The sequence below is a fragment of the Camelus ferus genome, chromosome 13 (assembly GCF_009834535.1).
Source record: "Camelus ferus isolate YT-003-E chromosome 13, BCGSAC_Cfer_1.0, whole genome shotgun sequence".
Classification (NCBI taxonomy): Eukaryota; Metazoa; Chordata; class Mammalia; order Artiodactyla; family Camelidae; genus Camelus; species Camelus ferus.
In genome coordinates, this window is record NC_045708.1 from 8,734,539 (window position 1) to 8,752,623 (window position 18,085).

Below are 18,085 nucleotides of genomic sequence, written 5' to 3' on the forward strand. Positions count from 1 at the left end.
CTGTGACAACCAGGTATCTCCAGGCATTGTCAGATGTGTCCTGGGGAGCAGAATCCCCCCCATCTGAGAACTGCTGCTCTGATGCCGGAGCAGGGCAGGGGGAGAGAGGACAGCCACCATCATTTTTACTGCAGATGGGAGACTTCGTTTTTAGGGGAGATTTTGAACACTGATGTCAATCTTTCCCGACCCGGAAAGGCAGGTGAGCTCAGTTTTGGTTTTTTGTTTCTGCTTTATGATGAAAAAGACAAAGACTGTTTATTCATTCCTGCATCCAATAGAATTTGCTGAGCACTCACTCAGTACCGAATCCTGATCTAGCCTTTGAGGTTAAAGCAAAGGACAAACGAAAAATTCCCGTGCACAGAGGTTACGTTTGAGACAATAAACAAAAACTTGAGGCATGTGGTGTCTCAGGTAACGGTAAAAGCCACAGAGACAGAGCTAGCAGGGGGGGTGTGGTGTGCGTAGGAGGGCAGGTGGGGAGTTATAATGTGAAATAAGGTGACCAGGGACAGCCTCACTCAGAAGGGGACACTTAAGCAGAGACCTGTAGTAGGGGAGGGGTTGAGGCCAGCTGAAGTCCGAGGGAAGAATGTTGCCCAGGGATCAGTGAGTGCCAAGGCCCTGGGGCCTCCTGGACAGGTTGAGGATGAGTCAGTGCAGCCAGAGTGGAATTAGGAGGTGGTGATGAGGTCAGAGGGCAGGTGGAAGGGGGCAGTGTTTGTAATGTCCATGGTGACTTATCCAAAGCCATTTCTAGGAGCGATGCCAGGATTCAAGCTGGGATTTCAGAGCCCTCCTTCCTAGCTGGGTCACGTTGCATGAGGCGCTTCTCTGCACGGGCCCTGTCCTAGAACCAGGTCCTCACCTGAGTCTGTGACTCACCTGGCTGGACCAATGCTTGCAGGACATGGGGTGGTGGTGAGGGCCGGTTGTGATATATAAGAGGAGGAGGTCTGCTGGCTCCCAACCGTGTCCTAAATAGCCTGCCCTGAGCACAGCCTCCTCTCAGCCTCTCCCATGGTGGAGAGAGCAGGATGGCGGTCCTTCTGCTGCTCCCGGTCCTCGCCACAGCCTGCGTGTTCTCCGTGGGGGTCGGGCTCTGGGTGGTCTGCAGCCACTTCCTCACTGCAGACATCCCAGCAGCCATCGGCCACCCTGTGAAACTGCGGGTCTTCCATTGCCTCTTGCAGCTGTTGGTGACATGGGTGAGTTTGGGGTTTTATTTGTCCCCTCCTCCTGAGGTTTAAGGAGAGATTTGGAAAAACACATTCCAGAAGCTTCCAGTTGAAGAAACAGTCCATTCATGGTGGTGGAGAGTGACAGTATCTTATCAAACGAATAATTTCTAATAGGTAACAGTTCTTAACCTCTTCCTGATGTTTCTCAAAGCTGGGATGAGCTAGTAGCCACACAATTCAAAGAATGCTTCACTTTCTCAAGTTATAGAGAAACTCCACCCTGCTTCCTGTCTTACTTTTTTCACAGCACCCTCCACTCTGCAAAGCCATGAAGATAAAAATACGTTTTTCTGAATCTGGGGACCCCTGTTACTACCTACGTGCTACCTAGAACCAGCCAACAATAACAGAGAGACACGTAGCAAATGAGTGAATTAGTACAGATGAGCGAAACTACAGAATGTGACTGTTTAGAAGATGGTTTGGGGAGTGGAAAACTCTCTCTGTGATATGGTCAGATTCTGCTTGCTGTTGCTGGTATGTGTCATTGAATCAGATGCTTGTAAGTGGATTGTGGTGAGAATTGTGTAAATGTTGCCAGTAAGGATTTACTGTGCTTTTCCAGAGGGCTGACAGAGATTGAATATAGAAAATATGTTTCTTAAGTCTCTTAGATAATGAGAAGTGATTGCAGGTGCCTGTTCTCATGAAAACCCTTGGTGGAGGAGAAGCTGAGGGGGAACCCAGGGACCAGTTTTCTTAAGCTGCAGGTCAGCTTTCACAAGTTGGGAGGGTTCGGTCCTGTGGTTTTCCTGGCCTTGACTCTCAGAGTCTACACTCCAGGTTTCCAAATACATTGACTCAGTTTCCTCATCTGCAACATCGGGGGAAATAATAGACCCCGACTTGGTAGCATTTGGTGGGGAAGCAATGAGTTCATCTGTCTGGAGTGGGTGTCAACTTGCCTAGCACAGAATGAGCTTTCCATAAATCTTAGCAGTATTACTATTTGTTGCTTCGTTTTTTTCCTACAAAGCTGTGGTGTGCCGCTGCTGTGTGTCAACCTCCATTTCCAGCTCTGAGGATCAAGGATGGAGGAGAGAAATGAAGTCCCAGACTGAGTCTGCCTGCAGGGAGTGTGGACACTCCGGGCAGTGGGAGGTGGGGAGGCAACAATGAATGAGCAAACTCAGGACAAATAAATCAGCGCGCAGAGTGGTGAGTGCTGTGAGGAAGGTGAAGCAGGGCAGCGGAGCACGGTAGGGCTCTTCACCTGGAGTTCCCAGAGCCTCCAAGGGCAACCGGGTGCAAAGGGTCCATGAATTTGGACGGGGAGGAAATGGCCCCGTTTTCACTGACCTCGAATGCAAATGTAGTGTTCTCTTCCATTATGAATGAAGGAGACAGTGGTACCCTTGACTTTGCCACCTAGAGGGATCGCGGATATTTTCAGAGCTTATTACAGTTGCTGTAGACATTGCAAAAAATCGTGTATGTGCCTCATTCCTTGGAGATTATGATAGTATTAGACCAGCCACGAGGTCGTGCTATTTCGTGTGCTAAGAAGGTATGCCATTACAGCACACACACACTCTAATGTTTTAATATCTATGTTTAAATAATGCTGAATAATCCCACGTATTTTATTTTGAGTATTCGAAAGTATTCTGTGACGAGCTTCACTAAAAGCTAAAATGGCCTTGGCCCGGAAAGGGTTAGAAATTGCTGGAAAGAGAGTGCCTGGGGGAGAGCTTACTTTACTTGTTTATTTTTATTTTTTATCATGCAAACTTTCAGACGTATATCAGAGGAGACAGAACGCTGCCCAGAAGCCCCAGGTACACACCCCACAGCGTTTGTGATTATCGACTCCGGCCAAACTCACCTCACCTGTCCCCCGCCTTTTCCCTCCTTCCCATTTTCTTACAGAGTGGATCCTGGACATTGTATTCTTTTGTCTGAAAATATGTCAGTAGTTACCTCTAAAAGATAAGAACTGCTTGCTCCCCACCTCTTTTTAAAGATGTAACCATCATGCAGTTATCACCTCTTAAAAATGGCGACAAATGCTCAGGATGGCCGTGTTGACTAGGGTCATCCAGGAGGGCCTCCCTGGGAAGAGACGTCAAGGCCCGGCTGAGGTGGGGGTGTTCCGGGTTAGAGGAAACCTCAAGGGATGGGCAGCAACGTGGCTCTGGGGACTGGGGTGTCTGGCGTCTGGCAGAGAGGCTGGAGGGGGGCCGGTGTGGGGGCAGGTGGATAGACTTTCTGTAGGTGTGATGGAGGCACCGTGGGAGACGAGCAGGGCTGCGGGCCAGTCTGCCCTCCAGCCGCCCTGCAGAGGGCCCAGCAAACGCTGAAACCTTTTCCTCCACATTTCCTTCCTATCTCACCAACAGGGGATGATTTTCGAGAAACTGAGGCTCTGCTCTATGCCCCAGTTTGTCCGTTTTGTTCACGATCTGATGCCGCTTAAGAAGTATCCGGACTTGGAAATCAAGGACCTCCAGTTTGGGACGATCCCTGTGAGGCTGTACCAGCCCAAGGCGTCCTCAAACGCCCTCCGGCCCGGCATCCTGTTCTACCACGGCGGCGGGGCCGTCCTGGGGAGCTTGAGTAAGTGTCCTTCCCGGAGACCTCACACCCGCAGCATGACAGCCTCAGAGCAGAGCTGGGTGGACACCAGCTTCCAGCAGGAGGCGACACCCTTGTCGTCTCCCCCGGGGCTAAAAGCCCCTACTGTGACCAGGGAACACCAGGGCAGTTAGCAGGGCCAGATCACTCAGCTGGCTAAGAGACGGAGTGTATAGATCTCTTTCTGGAAGTAAGGCTACATATGTCTGCATATCTACATCTAAAATACACACGTACATATGTACATGTACGTGTAGCTACGTACATGTGTATGCACGTGTATGAAATCCACATAATGTAAAATGCACCATGTTAAAGTGATTCGGGGGGGAGGGTATACCTCGAGCGGTAGAGCGCATGCTCAGCATGCACGAGGTCCTAGGTTCAATCCCCAGTGCCTCCTCTAAAAATAAAACAAATAAACCTAATTACCTCCTCTGCCAAAAAAATAAAGTGCGCAATTCAGTGGTATTTAGTACATTCACAATGCTGTGCACTCACCTCCTCTATTTAGTTGGAAAAGAGGATTTTTTTTAATGAAAACAAATAAAGCACATCATTTTGTTTCCTGTCAGGTTTGCTTGAGACAAATTCTGGTACAGACAGACAGGAGGACCAAAGATTTGAGGAAAACTAATAAGGGGGGGAAAACCCCACAAAATTGAAACTGTGTTATTATCTTAACATTTTCCCGCTGTGGATATGGGAGGAAAACCACTGTGATAGTGTTTTCCAGTCTGTGGCCTGCCAAGGCCCCTTTGCTGTAGCCTTTGAGAAGAAGAGATTTAATGCAACCAGGGTTTTGGTCTGGTCTGCGTAATCAATGACAGTAAATGTCAATGTTTATTGGTTGATAGCTACTAATAGTGATACTGGCATGGTGGGCACTGTGGAAGCCCTTCACATCCCATCCCATTTAACCCCCCGCCCCCAAAGCCCTATTATTATCATTACCCCCACTTTACAGGTGAGGAAATCGAGCCTCAGGGAGGTGAAGGGACTTGTCCCGTACTCCTTCAGCTCACGTTAAAAGGAGGCAAATCTGAGATTTGAACTCGGGTCTGAATCCAGAGCTCACCCACTGCACCACTGTGCCCCACGGCCAGACAGCTTCTCAGATACTGGGAATGAAGTGTAGAATCAATGGGGTTGGGGAGGGGGTCTTAGAGAAAGCCATTCAGGCAGTGTCACAGAGGAGAAATCGTGAGATGGCTGAGAAGAGGGCTGAAGAAAGACACTTAGGAGAAAATTTGCAAACCCCAGGCTCTCTATCCATCATGGTTATCAGTGAGAAAGGGCAGCTGAGGATGGCTGGCAAAGGAAGCCCACTAACTTTCTTAGCATGAATGTTTCAAACGTTTTATTTTCTAGGAACTTACCATGATATATGCTGTCATTTGTCCAAAGAGACTGACTCGGTGGTTCTAGCAGTCGAGTGAGTAGACGGGAGGATGGGGAGGTGCCCGAAGGCCAGGAGCACCAGGGGATGACGAGGGGGAGGTGGAAATCTGCAGCTGGCAGAGGGGTTGGGTGGGGAGTGGTCTTTGTTAAGCAGATCAGATGCAGAGCTTCACAACCGGTGCTCATCTGGGTGGAACACTTCACTGAGCAGAATAGCCCCGTACATTCTGGATACTTAGTCCCTCCCTCCACTAAATACCCATGGTGCCCTGTGTTGTAACCAGGATGACCTCAAACACTGCCACGTCATCTCCAAGTGCTCCAGAGAGGGAGGTCCACCCAGGGGAGATCCACCGAAGGAAGCAAGAAAAATTAAAAATCTCCTCTCTCTTCTAACTGATCTGGTAGAGTCACCACCCAACCTGGAACCTTGAAAAGGGCTTGGTGGATGTGGGCCAGGAGAGACCGGAGGTGGCCCTCCCTGGGCCTCCACATCAGGCAAACTGGACACGTATCACGTCAGGAGGAACCACACTCCTGATGAAGCTTTTCCTGCAGTTTTGTTTAAATGCACGTGCTGTAAGGAACTCTCCATTGCCAACGTCTTGGTGGGGATACAGCTAATTGTCTAGAACAAAAATGACAGAAGTCAGTCCCAGATGAGGGAGAGAGACCTGGAGAAACTCATTACAATTCTTGGCTCCAAAACTGCCCCTGCAGTGGGATGGAAACCTTCATCCAGTTGTTGGCCACTCTATACCTTACCATTCTGGCTGGGCTAAACCGAGACATCATCAGGAGAATATACTAGCAAATGTCTGCAGGAAAGTTCTTTTAGGAACCCAAGGGAGACAAGGTTTTGGAATTTAAAGCACTGTTGTCCTGGCACGAACCCAGGGTAGCTTAGACTAGGGGCATCCGAATGGAAATGGCTGGCAAACAGTTTGCTGAGTCCACAGAGTATTTCTTTATTATTATTATTAAATTTTGTTTTAAAATTTGAGGCCAGCATTTAAAATGGTGAAATTTCTCACCAACCCCAGATTTCTGGAATCTCTTGAAAAATGAGAGGGTCTGGCACTGTCAGGCTGGCACACCTGCACGGCAGCGGCCTGAGCATGGGGCCTGAGAGTGGGCATGGTGGCTCTTAAACACGAATATGCCTTCAAGATCCTCCCACAAACCTTGTGAGCATGGGACCCAAGCAAACGTGGACTGCTTAGAATCTCCACCCAGGAGAGCCTGGAGCTGCTTATAAAACAGACACGTAGATCAATGGAACAGGACAGAAAGTCCAGAAATAAACCACGCACTTATGGTCAATTAATCTACGGCAAAGGAGGCAAGAATATACAGTGGAGAAAAGACAGTGTCTTCAACAAATGGTGCTGGGAAAACTGGATAGCTACCTGTAAAAGACTGAAATTAGAACATTCTCTGACACCGTATACAAAAATAAACTCAAAATGGATTGAAGACCTAAATGTAAGACCACATACTATAAAACTCTTAGAGGAAAACATAGGCAGGACATTCTTGGACATAAACCACAGCAATGTGTCTTTGAACCAGCTCCTAAAGTAATGGAAATAAGCGCAAAAATAAACAAATGGGATCCAATTAAACTTAAAAGCTTCTGCACAGCTAAGGATACCATCAACAAAATGAAAAGACAACCTACAGAACGGGAGAAAATATTAGCAAATGATGCGACCGACTAGGGGCTGATTTCCAAAATATACAACCAGCTCATATAGCTTCATATCAAAAAAACCAGTAACCCAATGAAAAAGTGGGCTGAAGACCTAAGTAGACATTTCTCCAAAGAAGACATCCAGATGGCCAACAAGCATATGAAAAGATTCTCAACGTCATTAATCGTTAGAGAAATGCAAATCAAAACTACAATGAGCCATTAAATAAATAAATAAATAAATAAATAAATAAATAAATAAATAAATAAATAAATAAATAAAAATAAATCTAGTTACCTCCCCCCTAAAAAAGATAATAAAAGGAAAACTGCAATGAGATACCACCTCACACCGGTCAGAATGGCCATCATTAAAAAGTCTACGAATGATCAATGCTGGAGAGGGTGTGGAGAAAAAGGAACCCTCTTACACTGCTGGTGGGAATGTAAATTGGTGCAGCCACTATGGAGGACAGGATGGAGGTTCCTTGAGAAACTAAAAATAAACGTACCGTATGATCCAGCAATCCCACTCCTGGGCATATATCTGGAGAAAAATATAATTCATAAAGACACATGCACCCCAATATTCACAGTAGCACTGTTTGCAGTGGCCAAGACATGGATATAACCCAAATGTCTATCAACAGATGAGTGGATAAAGAAGATGTGGTATATATACACAATGGAATACTACTCAGCCATAAAAAGAGTAAAATAATGCCATTTGCAGCAACATGGATGGACCTAGAGACTGTCATTCTAAGTGAAGTAAGCCAGAAAGAGAAAGAAAAATGCCATATGATATCCCCTTATATGTGGAATCTTAAAAAAAGGACACAAATGAACTTATCCACAAAACAGAAACAGACTCACAGACATAAGGAACAAACTTATGGTTACCAGGGGTTAAAGGGGGTAAGAAAGGATAAACTGGGAATTTGAAAATTGCATCTCTTGGGGAGGGATGGAAATGTTAGCTATCTTGATTGTGGTGGTGGCTTCATGAAAATAAAATAAAATAAAATAAAATAAACCCAAGGGACAGGTTTGAGTTAGGGAAGCACAATCAGGTAGGTTCAGAAAGATGAGAATCCCCTTGGTGACAGCTAAGTTGTTCGCCCATGGCTGGATGACAAGGTCATCTCGTGGTCACAGCCTGTCCCCTCAGTTGACTTTGAGACAGTGGAAATAGCAACTACCACTCACCGAGCCCACGGCGCCTGGCACTGCAAGCTTTGTCTCTGCCACCTCACTTCAGCCTCCTACCTTACCTTCGTCAGCTCAGGCTTCCGAATGAGTGGTTAGGGGAAGAAATCTGGGCCGAAGAATGCTAGGGACAGGTGTTTTGGGCTCTGTGGGGGCGGTGCGTGTAAACTGTCTTCCTTGATTCCGTTTCAGATACCGCAGATTGCCCAAGCATTCATTTCCGGTGCCCGTAAAGGACTGCATGGCGGTCACCGTCCTGTTCTTGAAGTCCTTGAATATGTACGGGGTGGATCCAGCCCGGGTGGTAGTCTGTGGTGACAGCATAGGAGGGGGCTTGGCAACAATAATTTGTCAAAACCTTGTGGACAATTCAGATCTTCCTAAGATCCGTGCTCAGATCCTGATCTATGCTGCTCTCCAGGCCCTGGATTTCCGGACCCCTTCCTATGAGCAGAACAAGAACGTTCCCCTGCTCAGTCTGAATTTTGCCTTCTACTGTTGGTTTGCTTACCTGGACATCAGCCCTTCCTGGAAAAGCACGGTTTTGAAAGGTGCCCACTTGCCTGTCGAAGTCTGGGAAAAGTACAGAAAGTGGTTGGGTGCAGAAAACCTCCAGGAGAGGTTTAAGAAGAGAGACTACCTGCAAATACCCCTTGAGCCCCTGAATGAGGCTGCCTATCTGGAGACAAACCTCGTTTTGGATGTGCAGAACTCGCCTCTGATTGCGGACGACGAGGTGGTGTCCCGGCTCCCCGAAGCCTGCATCGTGAGCTGTGAGTATGATCTTCTCCGGGACCACTCGCTGTTGTACAAGAAAAGGCTGGAGGACCTGGGGGTCCCGGTGACTTGGCATCACATGGAGGATGGTTTCCATGGAGTGTTAAACACCCTTGACATGGGCTTCTTGTACTTTCCCTGCTCCACCAGGATTCTGAATGCTGTGGTCCATTTTATTGAAGGGCTGTGACCGTCTTTCCTTCCTGTAGCAGTTGTTAAGAGTGTGGGTTCCACCATCATGCAGATCCACCGGGGACGCCCTGTTGCTGATGTGGGTGGTGCCGAGTAGGAGGTTGCCATCTCCTCTTGCTCCAGGTTCTAGAATCATTTCTCATCTCTAAAGGCAGAGCAGTAGAAGAGACAGGTTTGGGGGGAGGGTGGGGCTCTCTGTCTCTGCTCACCATTGGGAAAATTTGAGCTGACAGTTCTCAGTGGCCATTTGCAGGAGTGAATGAGAGCATAAAGACTGCTCACGGCCTCCCCAAGGGAGGGTTCCCACTGCCCAGGTGGATCCCGGCTCTGGGCAACAGGAGGGTCTACTTAGCTAGGCCTTGGAATAACCCAAGGTCGTCGTGTGCCTCTTCCAATCTGATTCAGAGGGCAAGGCTCTGATGTACTAGTGTGGGTGGTGGTGGAGAAATTGGTTTCACGGTAACACTTTTTTTCTGCTGTTCTGATGACTCTGAGCTCAGAGATTCAACTACCTGGGCTGGAAGAGGGACGATGGAATGGGTGGGTTTTCCATGGCGGCTGGCATCTAGTGACAAAGGGAGACAGACTGGAGCCGCCCGACTGGGGGAGCTCTGGAGCCCTTGGAGCTGAAGTCAGGCTTCCACCCAGGGACCCAGAAGCAACATGGTACGTATTAGAGGAGGGGAGTTGGGAGGAAGCTGAGTCCCGAGTCAGAGACCCAAAAAGATGAAGTCTGACCAAGCCCAGTCATGTCCGCAGTGGAAATCAAAGGAGGGCCCAAAGGACCAAAGATGTGTTAGTGAGAAACATTTCTGTTTTAAGACACAGAACCAAAGCAAATCGGTCTAAATCAAAGAGACAATGTATTGGCTAATGTAGCTACAAATTCCAGGGATGAATCAGGCGTGGTTTGATCCAGGAACTCAAACAGTGCCACCAGGGGCCTTCTCTTCTCCAGTCTGTGCTCTCCTATGTGAACTTCACCTTCCCCTCTCTATACTGTGGCGCTAAGTACCTCCCCGCTTACAATCTTCCAGAGTCAAGCCTGTTGTTATGAACTTGCCTCTTTCTCGGCAGTCTCGGCAGAAATTACACTGCAACGCGATGGCTCTGTTGGCTTTCTGAGCGGTGCGCTCAGCTGCTACCACTGAGGGAGTGGGGTGTTCTGACTGACCAGGCCCAGGTCCCATGCCGCCCTTGGGGTGGAGGGTGGGGTCAGCTCCCCCTGGTGTTTGGCCTGGGCATCAACACTTACCTACTGCAGAAGCTAAACTGAACCCTGAGTCAAGGACCATTGGGCAAGTTGACCATCTGCTGCTTAGAAAGAAAAATTCCTTTGAAGGGGATGGCCCAGGCTCCCATGCTGGCCCCTCCTTGTCTTCAGGAAGCTCTGCTGGCCAGTGGCTTTTATAGGCCAAGACCCAAGTCTACTGCACAGAGGACCCCATGCTGGCCCTTAACTCGCTTTCAGTTGAATGTTTGTGCTAAAGCATGGGACAGAGAGGAGTCCCACTGCGTGGCCTCTTGGTCCGTTCACAGCAGGCCGACCAGCAGGTGGCTTTGTTGGAGAAACAGGAGCCAGTCACTGAAAGCACATAGTCTGGTGGCCACTCAGCTGTCAGGAGCACTGGCCCCTCTGAGATGAGCCTAGGTAGGCTGCCCTCCTGGAGAGTTGCCTTGGCTCACCCTTGCCTCTGGAGATGGGTGGGGGGACACGAGCCAGCCTTCCGGAAATGCGAGTGGGCTGGCCAGGAATAGGAGAGCCACGGGAGGACGGCGGCCAGTGGAGATGAGTGGGTTACACTTTAGGGCCTGGAAGAACCGGTGGGTGGGCTCATTTCTGAAGCTGCGTCCTCTGCCGATCCCGAGAGAGAGCTTTCACCGCCAGGGACTGGCTGGGCCCCACTGCTCCCCTCTTCTCCTTTACTGCTTCGTGCCCTCCTTCCTGCAACCCACTCACGGGGCTCAGGGAAAGGAAAAGGAATAGGAATGACTGTTCACCTCGAGCCAACTCCGAGCCACGCTCTACACTGGGTGTTTCAATTCGCCGTCTCAGTGCGATGAGAAACAGCCATGCTGAGTCGTGGCCCGGGCATTTCACGGTAATGCCAACGAAATGCCGGCTCACACCCAGAGTCTGGACATTCCAACGAAGACCTGAGCTTAGGATTCCCACCGCAAGTTCTCGCTTTGCTTTGCTCCAGCCACCTTTTAAAAGAACCGCCTAAGAGTGGAGCCTGTGAAAAGTTAGCGACCTCCACCCCGACCACCCTAGAAGTGACAGGTTCTCCCCAACTCTCCACCTCTGGTTCACTCGTGACCTGGAACAGAGCCCTTCCCCTGGCTCCTTGTGACTCCCCCCACCGCCAATTTCTGGGAGCTGTAAATAATAAACCTTGTGACTTTACCCCAGGGTTTTCACTTCCCCAAAGTGGAAGTTCAGATGCCGCGGGAGCTGCCTGCTGACCCCAGGTGGGTGGCTTGTTCCCCGCCATTCAGCAGGTGGTCGTCTGAGTAGTCTTAATCGAACAGCCCAGCTATGCCTCCTCCCCCTCCTCCCCACAACCCCTGCTATGTGCTCCCCTCTTCCCCGCAACCCCTGCTACAAATTCTACAGAGTGGGTGTTCTCAAGCTTGTTTGACAGATGAGGAAACCAAGAGGCATTAACAACAACACTCATTTCCAGACTCTTCCAAATCAGCCTCCAGGCCAGATGACGGGGTAGTTTACCCAAGGCCGTGTGGTTGGCCAGGCACCAAGCATGGCAACCCTGGTCTGTCTGACAATAAACCCTTTCTGCCAAGTCCCATGGCCCTTTGGAGCTTTTCTCTCCCATCATTCAGAATCAAAATGAGAGACACGACAGCCTCAGGACCATACGTGCGTCATTTCCCATCCAGCTGGGGTGTCAGCTACCATCTGATCTGAGGGAGGTCAATAGCATCCAGTCTCTTGCCATCTGGTGTCCTTTGCTTCCTTGACTGTCACTTTCTCTAAGTGTGAGTGGCTTTGTTATTGCCAACTGCGGGCCCCTGTGGGGAGCACAGCCGAGGTGCCCTGCTAACACGGCTCAGGGGAGATGGATGCCCACACCTTTTAAGCCCAGACACTCTGGGAGTGTTTTCTCAGTTAAATTCTCAGGATTTTCCTGGAAAGTTCTGCCAGTTAGCCCGGGATAAGTGCCACTGGATAAAGGACAATGCGTTGCATCCCACATCACTTTCTTTGGTCAGTAGGCAACTGAGGAGAAGATTTTAGGGCAAAGTAAAAAAATCAGCAAAATTAGTCTCTGCCGCTCTTCACCTCACTTCCCTTTCACCCAGGCCCTCCCTGCCTGTCTGACCCCAAACCGTGCTTCCCTCTCCCCCTGCCCTCTCTGCTCCAGAGTGACCGCTCGCTCTCTCCTTTGTCCCTGGGCTCTCTAGAATTTACAAGCTAGTACAGGTTAGGCTCCATTGCAGTGACAAATAGCCCCACGGTCTCAGTGCCTGATGACAGCAAAGGTCTATTTCCTGCTCGCATTACACATTACACAGCCCTCGAAGGTCAGCGACGCCTCTGCTCCACGTTTGTCTGTGCCTGGATCCAGGCTGATGGATCCACTTTGAAAGATCTCCAGCCGCATGACAGAGGAATAAAGGACGTGGCGCATCACACACTGGCTTCCCAAGCGTCTGCTCAGAAGTGATGGTCACCATTTCTGCTCACCTCTCATTGGCTGGAGCAAATCCAATGACCAAGCCTGACGTTGACAGCACAGACAAGCGTAAACCTCCCTGGAGAGGACCGGCAGAACTTTTTGGACAATATTACAGCTCACCACACTCTCAATCATTGTATTTTCATTTCCATTCTACCTTAAAAATTAATTTAAAGTTATATATGAGATACATAAATAAATTCTCCTTTTAAATAAAACCTTCAGATACTTGAGATAAGGCTAAAGTCCCTTTTGATCATCTTCTCTTAACTCTATCCCTTTTATCTGGATGAATCCACTGCTACTTTTTGGGGGGAGAAGGTGTGAGGAGTTGGTTTTTCAATCCTTCAAAGCTTATTTCTCTGGTTTCAGATACGCAGTTATGTAAGCATAAAAAATACAGGGTACTATTTTGTGGGATGACTTTGCCATATTTTGTACATAAAAGGCACCATTCTGCACATGCTGTGTCACTTGAATCTTTTTCACTCAACAGTGTATCTTAGATAAATGCTGGAGAGGCTGTGAAGGAAAGGGAACCCTCCTACACTGCTGGTGGGAATGTAGTTTGGTGCAGCCACTGTGGAAAACAGTATGGAGATTCCTCAAAAGACTAAAAAGAGAGTTACCATATGATCCAGCAACCCCACTCCTGGGCATATATCCAGAGGGAATCTTATTTCAAAAAGACATGCACCCCAATGTTCATTGCAGCAATATTTACAATAGCCAAGACATGGAAACAGCCTAAATTTCCATCAGCAGATGACTGGATAAAGCAGGTGTGGTATATTTATACAATGGAATACTACTCAGCCATAAAAAATAATAAAATAATGCCATTTGCAGCAACATGGATGGCCCTGGAGAATGTCATTCTAAGTGAAATAAGCCAGAAAGGGAAAGGAAAAATACCATATGATATGACTCATATGTGGAATCTAAAAAAAAAAAGGCAAATGAACTTATTTACAAAACAGAAACAGACTCACAGACATAGAAAACAAACTTATGATTATCAGGGGGAAAGGGAGTGGGAAGGGATAAATTGGGAGCTCGAGATTTGCAGATACTTACTGGTATATATAAAATAGATAAACAATTTTATACTGTACAGCACAGGAAACTAGATTCAATATCTTTTAGTAGCTTACAGTGAAAAAGAAGATGAAACAAATGTACATATATTCAAGCATGACTGAAGCATTGTGCTGTACACCAGAAATTGACAGAACATTGTAAGCCAACTATACTCCAATAAAAAAATTAAAAAACGAATGTATCTTAGAAATCTAGCCTAGTAAACAGTACAGATTTATCTTGCTCTTTTTGGCTACTGCATAGTATTCCATGGTGTGACTATATTACAGGTCTTAGACATTCCCTCTTGGTGGGCACATTTAGTCTCTTTCCAGTTTTTCACAAATCTCTAGTGAGTATTCTGCACATGCTCCCCTCTCCGCATGTGATTCTCTGTGATAGATTCAAGAAGGACTATTGACCTGGCACAATTTTACATGTTGATAGATGCTGCCAAGATGCCTGTCCCATTCCTTTTTTTCTGGCAGATCTCAGCTGGAGGGAAGTAGTTGGATCGTAACCACCAATCCCAAAAGCAAAAAGAAAACTGGTTGGCTTGACAACTGGTAGAGAGGGGCAGAGTGGGTATGGAGTGTCGGTATTTTAAAGGGAAAGTCCCTTAACTCCAATGAACGTTCAAGAAACAGCTGAGGAATCAGGGCAGGCTGCAAAGTTTCTGGTGTGTTACCTCTAATCAGCATTCTTGTCTCCATCTAACAAAGCAAAGGATGCCAGAATCAGCACATCGGCTCCTTGTTCCCAGCTTGCCAAGGCTTGCTCTGTTCTCTTGGCTAAGACTACCTGTGCCCCAGCATTGCGGCTGGTTGTCTTGCAAATTGCTGTACAGGGTTGAATCAGATAAGGCAGTGCTTGGGGCTCTGCTTCAAAGCACTTCTGGTCGTCGGAAAAAAAAAACCCTCAAGTGTCTGACTCCCTTACTATGAAACAACTCCCTGCCTATGTCACCGTCAAAGGATGGAACAGTTTTCATTTTAAGTTGAAGAGACACATTCTGGGTTTGTTACCGCTACTTCCCCAAGGCCCACCCCCACCCCTAGAGGCACAGTGATGGAGGACACGTGGTAGGGAGCCAACCAGAGGCGCAACATTTTCTCAACCTCCTAGTCCCTCAATTTTCTTGCCTTGAAATGGGGATAATCACATCTAGTACTTCGGGGTGCTCGTGTCAATCATGTAAATCATGATTAGGCATCTGCTGTTCATCAGACACAGACGTGCTGTTTGGTAACTCACAGCACATCCCCTGGTGGGCATAACAAGCCGCTTTTGTGTTCAGGAATTGTCTATTCAGAGAGATTCTAGAATTGCTCCCTGTGGGATATTTCTGCTGCAATTTCCCAAATTCACTCCTCTAATACAGGGAAAGGAATGGATTTTGTTACTAAAATAAACTTGGCTTGGGCATAAAGGGAAGAAAGAGCTGAACATTTACTGACCCCTTCTATGTGACAGGCATTTTACGACGTGTTTTTCAGGTGACATTTCATTGAATTCTCGTAATCTTATGAAGCCCGTAATTTTTACTCCCAATTTACAGATTAGGAAACTGAGGCTGGCTTGGCCCGAGAACTTGGCCAAATTTAAACGGCTGGTAAGAGATGGGACAGGAAGTGGAAGCCAAGTTTATCTGGGTACCCAGTGCTCCACCCACCGCCATCCTATTCTTTGTGCAGGAGCCTGAAGCTGATGGGCCATCTTTAAGAGGTGTGTCCAGGACATCCTGGACCCAGAGGAGAGAAGTCAATTCATTATCTACCTCTGAGGTCTCATCATAGAAGGGTGCCACCCTCTCTGGATAGCCCGCTTCCCAAGCAGGGTGAGACCCTTGCCCCGTGGGCTTGCAAAGCCTGCCAGAACTCCAATGTAGAGCTGAGCACACAGTATTGTAATTACTCAGTGACCAAAAGTGCCCACCCCTAAACGGAATTAAACTGACCCCCAATCTCTAATGTCGACAGGCAATTGGAAAAGCAAATGGCAATTATCTCTGGAGGAAGTTAATGTCATCCTAGAATGTATATTACTTTCACAAGCAGTTTTCAGACACCAGGCATATAAGAAGAAAAGAGCCAGCAGCAGGAACCCACAGAAACAGTAAAAAGAGAGAAAAAAACCAAAAACATGGACTGTAAAATAGCTCTGCTTATTATATACAAGAAGATAAAGTCTAGATAAATATATTTATAAATATAATCTATATAAATCTATATATAATGTATAATTATAATCTATAATATATACATCTATAGATTTACAAAGCTATAGATCTGAACATTTGGAAGGCAAAAAGGGGTAATCTGAGAATTCAGAAGTTAAAAAGTAAAATAATTTGAAACTATAAAAGTAACATATGTAATTCATCAAATAGAAATTTTAGAACTGAAAAAAATGCAACAAATTAAATAAAACTTCAAGGAGTGGGTTTAATGTGGACTGGGATACAAGTCAGAAAAAACTCTTCAGAATCAAGCACAAAAAGACAAAAGGGTAGGAAATACAGAAGAAGGGGCAGGAGGCACGGAGGATTCAGCGGGAAGCTGTGGCAAGTATGCAATTGGCATCCCAGAAAAAAAGGAGAGGGGTACGAGGCAGAAGCAGTATTTGAACACAAAATGGCTAAAATGATTGAACGAGTAAGTATTAAAAAAGTATTTAATACTTCTCAATATACTTATCTTTATATACTTTAAAAATATCTTTTAGGCAAAAAAACTATAAAATAATGGTACAGTAGAGGTGATCCACAATGCCGCATTTTTGCTGTTTGAAAAGACTGATAAAATTGATCAGTGTCTGGGGAGACCAAGAAAAAAAAAAAAAAGAGGAAGCACAGGTAATAAATAGTAGGAATAAAATGAGACTTTTAATAGAGAAATTAAGAAAATGATAAGAGGACATTATGAACAACATATGTCCCCAAATTTGAAAATCTAGATAAAATATGCAAATTCCTAGAAAAATACAATTCACCAAACCGACATAAAAGGAAAGAGAAAAATCTGATTAGTTTTGTATCTAATAAAAGACATTAAGTCTAAACTGAAAAACCCTCAAACAAAGATAAACAAAACAAAGCAGAAATCTCCTGGCCCAGATGTGTTGACTTACTTCATATTCTGGGAAGAAATACGTTAATCTTCCATAAACTGTCCTAGATAATACAAAAAGCAAGTATGTCCTTTCTATGAGGTTAATGCAGTCTAACAAAATCCCACAACAGCAGCGGAAGTGAACGTTGCAGGCTATGAAAATCTGCTTAAAATCGAACGCCTTCATTTGTGGCAAGCAAGACGACAGTGTACTGCTTCTTTAAGCCGTATGTTGTTGGCATCTTCGTATGTCAGCAATTTTAACAGCTATGGAGTATTTCATTATATGATGTGCCACAATTTCTTGAACCAGCCCTCTATGGATAGACTTCTAGGTGGTTCCTGACTTTTTTGCTCAATGAATAAGCAAGATAATGGCCTTTATCCCACCAGATTGAGCTCTAAGGGGATGGGGACCTAGTCTAGTCACTGACACATTGTCGCCCCAGCTTAGTGTCCTAGACGTAGCATATGCTTAACAAAATGACTATGGAATGAATGAATGAAGACTGACTGAATGAATCATATTTATTGGTTTGACCACAAAGACAGGATTCTTCCTGGAAGCCCCTTAAGCAAAGGGGCAGACGGGCGGTGAGTAGAGAGAGCCCAGGGATTTAGACCTGAATGAAAGTGTATTTAAATCCCAGATTTCCACATGTGTAACCTGAGGCAGCTAGTTAATCCCTCTTTGCTCCAGTGTCCTCATCCATAAAATGGGTATGATTGTGGTGCCTGCTTCATAGGGTTGCTCCAAGGAGCAAGTGAGTACATGTCGATGTCTCAGCGAGGGGCCTGGCCCATCAGCATCATTGCGTAGTAGGATGTGCTCATCTCATCTCATCCTAGCTGTGAAAATGCAGCAGGGATGATGCCTCTTACGAGGTGACAGCACAGAAACCAGGTCCTTCTGGCTCCTGAGTTTGTGGAGGGTGCCGCTGGTTTGATTTGCTTTTGTGGCATCAGTTTTGCTCCTGAAGAATCAGCTGCTCCCTTAAGGAAAGTACTTCTACTCAGAGTCTATCACCATGGAGACAGTCAACAGTAGGGAATCCAAGATCACGGCACCTCTCCCAGGAGGCTGAAAGCGGACTCTCAGGGCCC

At 46.8% G+C, this 18,085-nt stretch overlaps 1 protein-coding gene across 1 annotated transcript; it reads left to right on the top strand.

The window, feature by feature from the left end:
* Nucleotides 1-999: 999 nt before the first annotated feature.
* On the top strand, nucleotides 1,000-12,958 carry AADACL3 (arylacetamide deacetylase like 3). Its single transcript, XM_006193757.2, has 4 exons — nucleotides 1,000-1,211; nucleotides 3,584-3,800; nucleotides 5,190-5,253; nucleotides 8,314-12,958. Exons 1-4 carry the CDS (start codon nucleotides 1,041-1,043, stop codon nucleotides 9,086-9,088), a joined length of 1,227 nt encoding a protein of 408 aa, XP_006193819.1. The 5' UTR covers nucleotides 1,000-1,040; the 3' UTR covers nucleotides 9,089-12,958.
* The last annotated feature ends 5,127 nt before the right edge of the window (nucleotides 12,959-18,085 follow it).

Bases quoted from the DNA above. Each gene is read 5' to 3' on its own strand.
- AADACL3 (XM_006193757.2), top strand. From the start codon at position 1,041: ATGGCGGTCCTTCTGCTGCTCCCGGTCCTCGCCACAGCCTGCGTGTTC. The intron at 1,212-3,583 runs GTGAGTTTGGGG...TCTCACCAACAG, and splicing joins TGCAGCTGTTGGTGACATGG to GGGATGATTTTCGAGAAACT. The intron at 3,801-5,189 runs GTAAGTGTCCTT...TTTATTTTCTAG, and splicing joins GGCCGTCCTGGGGAGCTTGA to GAACTTACCATGATATATGC.